Source organism: Anticarsia gemmatalis, chromosome 10 (assembly GCF_050436995.1).
Source record: "Anticarsia gemmatalis isolate Benzon Research Colony breed Stoneville strain chromosome 10, ilAntGemm2 primary, whole genome shotgun sequence".
NCBI lineage: Eukaryota > Metazoa > Arthropoda > Insecta > Lepidoptera > Erebidae > Anticarsia > Anticarsia gemmatalis.
The window spans coordinates 12,923,518-12,936,747 of record NC_134754.1 but is presented as its reverse complement, the minus strand read 5'-3'; the positions used below and the strand labels follow the sequence as shown (position 1 = coordinate 12,936,747).

General features: G+C 34.0%; 1 protein-coding gene across 4 annotated transcripts in view; it reads right to left on the bottom strand.

Annotated features, from left to right (window-relative positions):
* The window catches only part of Liprin-alpha (PTPRF interacting protein alpha), a 205,503-nt gene that overhangs the window by 19,137 nt on the left and 173,136 nt on the right, over nucleotides 1-13,230 (bottom strand). For 3 of the 4 annotated variants that reach the window (XM_076118899.1, XM_076118900.1, XM_076118902.1), the window contains exons 3-8: nucleotides 8,662-8,826; nucleotides 7,665-7,739; nucleotides 6,870-6,974; nucleotides 4,505-4,579; nucleotides 1,007-1,174; nucleotides 520-639 (exon numbers count right to left, since the gene is read on the bottom strand). In XM_076118899.1, the coding sequence (XP_075975014.1) occupies nucleotides 520-639; nucleotides 1,007-1,174; nucleotides 4,505-4,579; nucleotides 6,870-6,974; nucleotides 7,665-7,739; nucleotides 8,662-8,826 (708 nt within the window). The remainder of the gene's footprint in view (nucleotides 1-519; nucleotides 640-1,006; nucleotides 1,175-4,504; nucleotides 4,580-6,869; nucleotides 6,975-7,664; nucleotides 7,740-8,661; nucleotides 8,827-13,230) is intronic. The other variant, XM_076118901.1, reaches the window with a different exon arrangement.

The following is a 13,230-nucleotide window of genomic DNA, read 5'->3' as shown; positions in this document are numbered from 1 at the left end:
ATATTTACACGTAACTAACTCCATGATAGTATGCTACATGCACTGAAAACGACTGATATACTAATAGAGTTATGATTGAAGAATATGCTATATTCTAAGATACTTCTTTTTATATCTTAGCTACCGTTTTAACTGACTTAGAAATATTCTGCCAGTGTTATATTATCACACGCTTCCGTGTATAACACAGATAAATCAATTGTTTATTTTTAGATTTAGTGTTAATTTTAGTTTTCATCGCAAATTTCGGCAGCGAATTGACTTAATCGCATTATTATAATAAGGTCAACAAAATAACATTCCCTTTATGCCTAAATTCCTTTTAACTCCCTTTAATTATATATACCACGTATTTGACATTGCAATACAACGTATTACTTTTATTTTAGACTATTTGGCCTACCTCTTCCATTCCTACGATAAATTATATCACACTTGCTTTCTCATTTGTTGTATGGAATACCTTTTTTTTCGTCTATCATTAATTTTTCTACCTGACCTAAACCTCGCAAGTCTCACCTTAAGCTGTGCCTGTTTGTGTTGCAGCTCCTGTTCGAGTTTCTCGTTGAGGTCGTGCAGTGACGTCGACTCGCGCTGTGCGTTCAGGTAACGCTTCTCTAATGTGGCTATTCTTTCCTCCTGTAAGTCACAAATTTGTTTATATTAGGTACAAAATGGTTCGATGATAATACAGGATTTAGTGATGCGATATTTCAAACCAGGATTTATAATAGTTTAGATATGTAGATAGGGACACATGTCATTAAAATAAACGAACAGGTATGTAGATCAGACAAAATTCATCATACCTACATTATACATGGCTTTTTGGTTTCCGTAGTCAAACAAAAAACTTTTAAAGATCGAATGTTTTGTAAGCCGTATTACCAGAAGGTTCAAATGAGCGGAATACCAAATTAAATGCTTTGTAATTTGGTTACCACTGGCTGTCATAACTGAGCCGTACTCTTGCAAAGTATTGTCTTCAAAGATAATTCTCCTTTACCTGGTCTTCCTTCTGTGCGACGTTCTCCCTCAGGTCCCTCTGTAACTTGGCGCACTCCTCCTGTTTCTTGGCCAGCTCCTTCTCGCCCTTGGTCAGTCTTTCCTCCAACTCGGACACTTTGTTGTTCAGCTCGGCGACGCGACGCTGCCACGAACTCAACTCTGCTGACTGTATTGCAAAAATAATGTTGAGTTTGGAGGTCAAGGTCACGAGAGGTCGAGGTCATGTTTTTGACCTTTGTAATGAAGCTATTTTTTTGCTATAGATAAAGTAAGATGTTTTATTGTGGGGATAGGATCAAATCAATCATATCTTTTTTATTAAATTATGGTATAAAGAAAAGTGAAGTACTTAATTTATCGTCATCAAATCAACAGACGTTTTACAGTTTCAAAATAACTCGAATTTTCCAATAAGAATACAATTTTAATGAGAAAAATACGCCAGGATTATTGTATTTACTAGTTTATTTTTCGATTAAATTTACAATTTACAAGTCCATCATAATTTCATACAACTTCATCCCACTTACCGTACTATAAACTATTGCGTTACCAGTTACCTCACTACGGTGACAATGAGTTAGTGTTAGTGTATGATGTCTAAGACCGTGGCTAGAATGTCAGTGTGCTACATGGGGTTTACTCTATGACATGCTAGTTAGTACAGGGTTATCGTGCCTAAAGCTTGACTAGAGTTTGTTGTTTAAATTTGAAATTAAAGGTTATGTTTAGAGCAGTGGTTCCCAACCAGCAGTGGTCCGTAATCGCGAAAGTCAAATTATGATCCGCGGTGATTTTTAAATTTTAAATTTTCAGGATGATTATTACACTTTATTTTTAATATACTTAGGTACATAGTGGTCCCTGCTAACAAGAATAATATAAAAGTGGTCCCTGACTAAAAATAGGTTGGGAGCCCCTGGTTTAGAGCGTTCTATCGCTAAGGTTCAGCCATTTTGCTTTTTTCATACCATTTGTCAAAATCACAGGTCTTGGTTAGATAGGTATATTATATTAAAGACTTTTAGTTGTTCTTTAAAGGTAAATTTACATAGATACTTTTTCAAAATTTCACTTTAAAATGAAATTAATGCAATGTTGATTTTGACCGATGGTAACACTAAAACTATAATGTTGCTAGTATGACTATGTTACATAGGTTAGTTTTTGTTATTTACATAACGCTTTTAATTTATAGTCGATTGCACTGTAAAAATAATTCCTTATATACTTTGATATTTCACTTTGTAGCATCCTTAAATGACTTTAAACAAGCAAGAAATCATTGAATTTATTTTATCACTATTAAGTTATCCCATAATTACAAAATGAAAAAATCTATAGTTTAGATTGAACGCAAGAGATTAAACACTTCTTTTGTTTTTCGAATATCACTATGATTTGTCAATTACTAGCGTAAAGATTTTTCCATTAAATACTTTAATAGGGTCAACGTTTAAAAACCAACTGACCCGTATTACACAAAATATCAGATATTTTGGATGCGATCCAAATGATGTGAAATAAAACAAGACAAAATGTCGGGTTCGGAGGCTGTATCACCGTTATCGACACTCGTCATTTGTGACAAAACCAATAAACAACAGATAACTGGAGCAAACACAATGGATTTATTCAGTTCACCAAACATTTAGAGTGTTTTTGTCATTTTTGACAGATAAGCTTTGACTATACCCCCAAGGGAGAAGATTAGTAATTAGGCACGGGTTAAGGCTGCGTTTCCACCAGAGATGTGGGATGGAAATGTGTCGTGCGAGGATGTCTAGCTGTGCTGTGAAAATGTGTGGGTGTTTCCACCAAAGCTGTGCGATGAACATGTGTCTACGAGGATGTGTAGCGGAGCTGTGAAAATGCGCATTATTATAAACTCCGTCTATGGACTGGCTGGTACAGTATGCGCAAACCTCGCAACACATCCTTCTCAACACATCCCTCGCACACATCCCTCGTACACATCCCTCGCACACATTCCTCGCTTGTTTTGTATGCGCAAAAATCTAGCTCCGCTGAGCCGTTTCCACCAGAGCTGTGCTGACCGAGGCGAGGTAAATGAAGCGATTCTATTGGTTCTTTACAAACACATCCCTCGCTACGCATCCTCGCACATCTCTGGTGGAAACGCAGCCTTAAAGGGAAAGTCTTGTCACAGTCGATAAGACAGTAGAGTCATTTATTGACGAAAAACATTGATGTTTTACAAATTGGATTATTGTCTTCAAACAATCTAAATAACTAATCACTGGATAATATCATGTTTGTGAGTTTATCGTGTCACTATTTGAAAGGCTAAATGTCGTGTTAGACTAGCAGGTTGATAAAAACTTACTTAGTTCAAATTGTTGTAAAATAAGGTAATGACAGTAATATCTCTAATAAAGGCTGCGCCTAGTGGGATTACTATAAATATAAATAAAATGTTATAATACTGGATTGCAAAAAAAGAAATTAAGTTGAATTAGCTCCAAGATTATGGGATGGAATATCTGTTATTAATTGAAGCTAAATAACTATCTTTACAATGCAACGACTAATAAATAAGAACATTCTACAGTATTCCCAAACTAATATTTTCATTAGCGGTATGCAGGTTACATGGTATATGCGATGCATCTGACGTTACTTGATCTGTATATAATATATTATATATTAGTACGATACGATGTATATAGGTGGCAGCACGGGCGTGCAATGGCAGACCGAGTGTTAGGTCTGTTAGTTGCGAACTGTGCGGTGTTTAGAGATTTCTGGTGAGATTTGAACCCAATATTCAATTGAAGTATAAAGTTAAAATACTACCTTTTAAAGATTTTCTTTACAATTGATCTCCATCAATTCTTTTTATTATTTTAAGGCGTCTATTTGGCATGGATCAAAATAATTTCATCATGCCACTGAAATATATTAAGGTAATCTTAATTTTACTTTTTTTTGTATCATTCAAGTAAGTGTATTGCTGTTTTGTCAAAACCCACATTCGAAAAACAATTGCTATTGCAGTCTATTTCAGTCCAAATCATCACCAGAGAATTGATTCACTATAACCAACATCAAACAGACAATATTTTTCTTTATAATTTTGACAGGTGGCCAAAATTGCAACTAAAGTGCTGTCACAAAAGTACAGTACACAGAATAACCACACCACTTTGACATCAGAGACATTGAGTATATTTCTGGAAGATTTTAGTCTTTTTATTGAGTAGATTATAGTTAATGTATAATAGAATACGGTATATTAAAGAATACTGCAGTTAGCCTGGCAGTCAGCCTGCAACCACGGCGAGTGCAACCTGCGCCGAAACGTTAGGCATTTTAAGGTAAAATGCGTGTTCGCGTTAATTCCCGTATTCTATTATACATTAAACATGCAACGCGAGAATTTAAAAGTTAGGTTATAGTTCATCAATTCCTTTATCTCATACACGACACGTCAGTTATTTTACATGATGCATCAGCGATATATCTTCGTTCTAACCTGCTTGGCGATAGTGCTTTGTAGCTCGCACACTTTTCGCGTCGACTCACTGTCGCCATTTACATTACTTAGCTCCTGCGACGCCCGTAACAAACAAAACATAACTAACAACTATCCTTTAGGTTTAAAGCTGATTATTTAATCTAGAAAGGGTTTTATTCTACTCAATTCATATATTAATTTGTTATTAAGTAAATTGGCCAGCGTGGTGGACTCAAGGCCTAACCCCTCTCTTATTACGGGAGGAGACCCTTGCCCAGCAGTAGGATATTAATGGGTTTTTGTATTAAGTAAAGCGAAAGTTTGAATGTACGTTAGGTGGCACCACCTACGATTTCCATGACAATGATTTTCTATATAAAAAAATAATTTGTCTAATTTTGTCAGATGACAGATGCAAGTGGAGCCATCTAGTAGTCTAGTTTGTTGTTTTGGAAAATAAGTATTAAGTTATGAATTGAGTAAAACATAGTATTGAAAAAAATAAGTACACACAGTAAAACATTTTTGAAAGGCATTACATGTTTAAATGGTAAGACAAGTTTTTGAAATAGGCCAGTAGGTTAGTCTTTCAAAAATGTTATTAATATTTATAAATGTAGCACAATCACCATCCACTAGGGCTGAGAGCGCATCAACGATTAAATATATCGAGATAAAATAATATTTAGACAAGCTAGCTCGAACCGACTGCGCACCGCAAAGAAGTTATGTATTTAATTCTTGGGTATTCATTAACTTTATAATTTAGCTTGATCTCAAATACATATTATTATTCAATAAAATATCTTATGAGCTATACACCATATAGGTGCAAAATTTAAAGGAGACTTAGTCTAAAATACGTGCATAAGATCTAAAACCACATAAAACATCACAAGGCCTGGTTTTATTACTTCTGTATAGCTATCAGATAGGTAATCAGATGAAATGACAGTTACTGTCATTTTCGTACAATTATTGTTATATTAGCTAGCAGATAGTTTACCTAGCACTTATTCTTAAACTGTGATACTGGCCCCAAGAATTGTAATTCTGAGACAAAATTTGAGTTATGTACCTCAAAAATACTTTTACAAAACTCATTCTTGCAAGAAAACCTACAATATATGTATGTTATTTTTCCAGACAATACCTATTATATTGCTATATTTATAAAAGACTCGATATATAATAATCGTAAGTAGAATGATACGCTCGCAGCCGAAGCCATCTAAAGGGGATTAAAAACATTTATTATTGAAAGTGTTGCTATATATAAAAAGTCTGTTAGTGTATGTCCATTTTGTTACATTCTGTCTGTAGATTGTGTCTTTTCAGTGTATTGCTTAATTTTTTTTTGGAAAAGGGTTGTTCATGAAATCGTATATAACAAAATATTTATTTTATGTCATTAAACAGAATAAACGAATTAATTAAATTGCTATGTTTGCTTCTAAATAAGGTGTAAATATTATTTCTCTCTTTCTTTGGTCTCAGCTTACCCATATGGGGAAAAAGGCGTGATATTGTGTATGTAAATATTCCTTCATTTACGACATAAACTCGTTCCTATTACATAGGACTAACATAGTTAATGGCGAAACGTGGGTGGTATCTTTTACACCTTTGGGTATAACAGGCATGATATAATATTCTTAAAATTTTGTATACTTATATTGTTTTACCCACTAAATTAATAGTGCATATTTTTATAACTTAATAGCCTTTGAGAAAGCACTAGTTCTAGATTAGATTTAAGTTTTGACTTTGACTAAACTACTTATTCAAGAATGCCGGCAACTTAGTTCCTACCTATAAACCTAGTTTCGTGAGTAGGTCGTATTAAGTTTAGAGCAAGGTAACAACTCAATTGAATCTAAGCCAAAAGATATACATAGAAATAAATGAAAGTAAATAACAATAATATGATCGAAATTATTTCTGCAATTATCATAACCTCCAAAATTACAACATCGATTTTAGAAATTCACTAACAGAAAGGTACAATTTGTCTAAGAAAATACCCTTGGCGTTATTCACAGTAGTAAATCTACTTTATTAATTGTTAAAGAAGATCTTTAAGAAGAAGATTTTTTAAGATAATTCTTAAAAAAACATCTATTAAAATTCTGTAGACACATTTATCTTGGGAACTACTAATCCCATTTGCAAAAATCTTGCAACAATATGAAATTTTGTTATATTTTCAAAGGCTAGGTAAATAGGCTAAATAGGCTTTGTATTCCTGATGGCACTATTTAGCTGATTTCCAAATTATGCAGGTATCTAACATAGTCATATTTATTTCATGAACAACCCTTTTTTCCCCTATTATTTTCTATACACAAGTAGTAATATGTAACAAATATACAAAGGTCGTTACCTTAGTAGTTTGTTGTTCACCGTTCTGGTCGGGGGAGCCAGACGGGACCGTGCCGTTCTCCTTCGGCTTGTCGTCCGACGCGCCCGACGACTTGTACTGCTGTAACTGTACGTCGAATAATGAGTTAAAAACCAATTTAAGTGTAGTAACAATAACTCAGTAATAACTGAAGAGTGACTGAGACTAAATTATGATCAGAATTTTGATAGTTTTTAAGTCACAATGTTTTTTTTCTTATAAGTAGCTTCGTGCAGTACAGATAAACTACTTTGCCATATCATGTTATATTAGTACGGTGCAATAGAGAGTTGTCAGTAGATTAAACTATTAACTGCGTGAATTTTGTAATAGAGAAGCACGATTACATTTTGTTCTTATCATCTTAGAAACGGAGATCAGAATGATATTTTATCATTTGTTCGATCAAACCATTTATCTTATAAACTTTTTAATTCGAGCTGGGAATTGAAGTCAGCTAATCGTGGTTAGTCGAATACATTAATACTTGCATTACAAGATTTCATGTAACGATTTTGTCATATCTGCCAAGTTTTGTTTCTTAACCTATACAGTCGTTAGATAAAGGTCTTCCTGTTGGGAAACTCCTTCATCGTAGGCTATCACTGATCATAACTTGCTTATCACACAGATCGTTTTTAAAATTCCTACTGCAGAGTCATTCGACAAAGGTCTTTCTCTCAACTAACGTATGCTATCTCCGGCAACAGCTTGGTTATCACACAGGCAGTTTTTAAAATTCTTAATCTATTTTCTTTCCAATAAAGAGTTCCTTACCTCTTCTTTAGTTAAAGCGAGTTCCTCCTCGAGCGCCGTGTTTCGTTCGAGCGCGACCCTCAGGCGCTCCCGCACCTGTAACACGCACGTAACACATAACACACAGTGATATAATGTTATTATAACTGATACCTTTTTATTCTATTTGTTTCAAACAATGGCAGCAGGTGGAAATAAGCTTGGAATATATACTAAAAGTAGTACTAAATAAGTATAGTATCTGTGACAATTTTCAAGGTAATACGGTAGTTACCTACCAGTCAAATCAACTACTCTTTATGAAATGAAAAACACATTTTAGTACAGAAATACGACGTAGTGACGTCACTATTGCAGATTTTCGTTGATATCAAATAAGTGTCTAATAAAATGTTTCAATCTGTAATAATTACAATTTCAACATTATTTACGATAAAAGCTACATAGCCTGAGCATTTTAGATGAACCTTTTACGAGTACGAGTTTAATAATTTTTCGTTAACCCAGGCAACTACCCAATTCTGTATGTCTGAATGTAGCTAAAAGCTGCTACAAGAAAGTTAAATAACAAAAGAGGAGTGCGGGTGATGAAGACGTAACAATGTAGGCGTCTGTCCATTCCGTTACCCGCAATATTCTACATAAAAAACTGGTCGAAATAAAAAGTTCTTGCAAGAGGCTTTCATGAGCATTTCATAATTTGCCAATAGCTATTCAATAGTCTATACTTGACAGTGGTAAAACTAGGAAACTACCTGTCTGTAGCGTGATTTTCTTCAGTCTTTATTTCCAACCAACGAGCTTTTGACATTTTGAACTACTTGAAGTAAGTAGTTCGTATAAAATAAGTTAGAGGCGTTAGGCAAGGTCATATGACCGCGCGGAGTCACGCGGAACTTTCAAAATAAACAGCTAGTATCGTCTACATCACATGATCATATGGACTTAGCCTTAATCAGTTCCTCATTCGCTGTCGATAGCTATTCGGTTGTCGATGTGGGGAAATAGTGATGTTTACCTTTTCGTCTAACGCCTTGTGATGTTCGAAGAGGCTCTTGAGGGCCTTGAGGACCTCGACTTCTGAGGAGACGCCGGATTGCGCGGCCGCCTGCCGCTTCACCACCGTCATGCGCAGCGAGCGCTCGTGGCGTGACACCAGGCATTCTAGGTGCTCTAGAAGTAACTGTAATAAAATAATATAATTAAGTATATTCAGGAGCAAAACTTGAAGATATCGAAACATACTGAATATAAAGCAACTTACACTCTGACCTCTCTACCTCTTATCAACATAATAATATGATGGATTTCGAGTAGTCCAAGTCTAATTTGAAACTAATTATAATTAAGATAAAATCCAGTAGTAAAAAAATCTTCTGATTAAAAGAAAAAAACATTATTTTAAAAATTCGTAACATTTTCTCTAAACAAAAGTCGACGGTTGGTTTCGAATCATCTTCAGATATGGCTCAAACATGTTCCCAATTAGAAATATTTCTATGCAACACGAAACTCATCAAGATCTCAGGTGCAGGTGTATTCCGAACACTGCACATACACTAAGATTTACAGCAGACATTCACTACATCCGTCTACATCCGCCGGCTTCCGTCTTCAATTCCGTTCAATTATTTCGGATCCGGATGCGGTTTCGTCCCAGTTCCCGTAGACAAACTGACTCCTAACACTGATTGAAAACCTAACGAATATATGTAGTTTCCTTTATTGTAATGAATGGTAGGGAATCATTCTGATAATTGGACGTAACGAACAAGATAGATTCAAGCCTAAGCCCGGCTTACCGCGGCTTACGCGGCTTAACTGGAATTGTGTGATGGTTAACCCTTATTATCGCTATTAGGAGAATAAAACTAATTTCTTTACTCTAAATGTATGTTTTTATACGTGATTCGACTGGTATTTTTTTATTCTAAAAGAATGTGTGTAACAAAATCTTATAGTTTTCACTGGCTGTTATAAACATAAGTAAACTGTATATATTATCTAACCGTAACTTCAATATTGGTAAAGCTCTTCACAATACACGGATAAATCCTTTAAGTGCAGTTTTCAACATTTTCTGACCACATTTTTGCACTGGAAATCGCTTTTTAAATCCAGTTGACTTACGAAAATATATCTTTTTGTATCCTTAACTTTACCTTTTGTAGAAAGGCTTAAATATGTTTTAAGAATTAAAAGTCTATATTGTACTGTTTTTCATCCAAAAATATTTTTGTTTGAATTAGGTTCCGAATTGTTTACAGAACTAGCTTTTCTATTTTAATTCAATTACTCAAAATCCCAAACAAATGTAAGATTTAGATGAATGAATGGAGAACAAACTTCCGCATTTGGTTCGTTAATAGAAGAGCGATTTTCTAGCCCTGTCGACTATTGAAAAAAACATAGAAATTATCATCACCTTAGGAACTACTATTACTGTACATTTTTTAATGTCAAACTCCCGATACTCGATAGTACTGACTGTAGAAGTACTCCACACTCGATAGTAACAAATGTAGAAAATCGCACTACTGTTTTTCTCTTTTACTTTTTTCCTCAAACCTATAAAAAAACCCAAATTTCTAAAATCTATACTTCCAGGCTCATTGTTTCAAGCTTTCATTCATCGAATGAAACAGTAATCCATATAACAGATGAGTTTCAATCAAGTGCTGAAAGGCTCTAGAGGCCTCAGACCTTCAAACATATAAGGTCTAGACTAAATGAATGAATAATTCAAGAAACACTTCAGACACGTTTTAGGCCGATTTTGTAAGAATGGAGTGAAATATTTGACTGAGTTATTTTGCAGTGGAGAAAGAGACATTGATTCTGTTGCTAAGCAAGGAGATAGATTTTGTCAACTGACGGCAAAGTCCTAGGTTCAGTACTTTAGTGGGACTTTTACTGAAATTATAGTCATATTACGTTAAGTACGTACGTTACGTTTCGCAAGTGTATTTCATTTTTGTTGCAAATACAAATGATTTTAATATAATATTTATGTGCTTTAAGAAGTAATTACTTCACTCACGGCTGGTTTTATCTAATGAAAATAAACATAATAACCAAATAAGCAAAACAGCTTATTATTGTATATGATGTGTTTGTCGAAAATTTTATTTTTGTTTCCTAATACGGGTCAAATATAAGCATATCATTTGTATAACATGCTAGATGTATAAACAAATTTTGAATAAATAAGCAGACCTTTGAAATTATATATTTCGTAATAAGATAACAAACATACAAAATAAATTATAGGCGACTATAACATTAGTACATTCTTTTAACAATGATTAAATAGATAGTATCCTTGTTTTGCTCATAAAACTGGCATAAAATTAAGTACAAAATAATTAAATTTTTCCTGCACACACTCAATCTATAAGAAACCTCTGAAACTGCTCGTATAAAACCTTAGGGCTGGGATAAACTTGTACAATTTCATTCATTGCACATCATACAAGATTACGTAATTTACAGAATATTCTATAAAGCCATCCAATAGCTAATAACCTGAATATTTAACAGGGCATCGTAAATCAGCTCCTTAAAAACCTTAAGCTTTAAACCTACAAGTACTGGCACCACAAAGTCCTTCTCTACCGTTTTATCTCAAAGGTTTCTCGTAGATCGTTAGCACAAGGGCCCCGAGGACCAGCTAATCTCTTTATCTCGTGTCATTGACCCACGGCCGAGCGATAGTTTGTTCATCCTATGATCGCGGGATTACGTTGTTTTTGATCAGATTCCGTGTTGAATATGAATTAGCTGTTAGATTGTTTGGTGGTTTTTTAGGCGGATAATTTTTGTGATTGGTAGTTTATAAAAATGCCATAACATGACTAAAGGCCTAATCTCTCCCTCACTTTGGGAGGAAACCCTAGCTCAATAGTAAGACTATAGGGAATTGAAAAAAATAGCAAAAATGGATTGTCAAATGTGTTGCTAAGCGCAAAACTTAAATACGGTTTTACCAATTCGACTAATTCTTCGATTTTTCTTTAAGGCACGGGGAATACATTTAAAAGTTAATGAAAAAAGAAGCGAAGAAAATATTAAAACCAATATCAATCTAGCACACGCGAGCGGAACGGGCTATCTTGTCAAAAATAAAAAGAGTTTGAAAGAAAAGATATACATATTTATGGCATTTATGAGTAGCAAATACAACATAGTCTTTGTTCCAAATTCTTTTGTTAGATCTTAGGTTTAAAGAAAGGCTTAATCTATAAAACCCAAAAGGCATTGAGATTGATAGAGAAATATATAAGCAATCCAATTTTCGCGGTTCGCCAACAAAATGTAATCAAGTTGCTGAAGCTTACAAATTGTGTCAAATCGTACAATTATACTCAAAGTCTTCGCCGGCAATCGATCTATCTAGAAGCGAGATACAATAAAATGTTTTAGGTATATAGGTATTCACTTTTCTTTACATTACCACTGAAAACTCATAGGTTTGGTTTATCATTGATTAAAGTAGTTTAAAAAGAGAACTTGATTCCCTCAAGGAACATAATTTGGTGTAATTCATTAGTTTTTGTACCAGATAGTAATGGTTATTCATGACTGTCGTATTTACACGCTTTTTATAAATTGGAGTTTCTGACACAATTTTTGTTTAACGGCTTACTTATACACTGTAGACTAGACCAGATGGACCAGCAATGGATTTTAAGCACGAATATTATAGTCCATTTCACTGAGAAACTTGAGGTATAGAACAAATTAAATTATATTTATGATAGGAAGTTCATTTCATAGAAGAATTTCAGGTAAAAACAAACTGAGTTGAATAAGCTTTAGTTATAGGTTTCAACACCAGAAGAAATATTGGTTAGATTATTACGAAATTTGAGAGTAGTTTTGCTATATATTCTGTAACTTTGTCTATTGGATAAGTTATCCGACACTTATCCATTAGCCATGGAAGTGGCTTTTATATGTCAACTGATGACAGGTAAAAACGTTTTAATGTTCCACTCGTTACTTAAAAAACTGTATTCTTCGTGGTATACAAGAGGTTTTATCCAAATATATGGGTAGCAAAAAGGCTATTACATATCTTTTCATAGTAGGTGGCTGGCCCCTAAAAGGTGCATCGAAAATCTGGACATGACTATATTTACTCTGAAGAAATCATGACATATTTGTACGATAAACTTTTCGTTCCAAAAAGCCTGAATATTCAAAATTTCCAACATTTTAAACCCCACAAGTTTATGATTCGTTACACATAATGCAAGAAGCAGAAAATACACATATACTCGAGCATATCAGCTTCTAACATCAAAAGTCTCATTTCCTTTAGCCTGAATCTTAAAAATTCAGAAAACCATATCATATCTTACATAAGCTCAAGAACTAGACTGGATAACATTTTATACGGTCTTCAATTTAAGAGAAACTCTCTGCTTCTCTTTTCTTTTCATATACTACAGGCAACATGTTTAATATTTGAGATTTCGTATTACTACTAACTAAAGTAAAAAAACTACTTTAAATCATCAATAATTTATACCTTAAAGAAGTTTTGTTAAAACCATTTGGCGATTAAAAAGAATGGCCAGAAGTT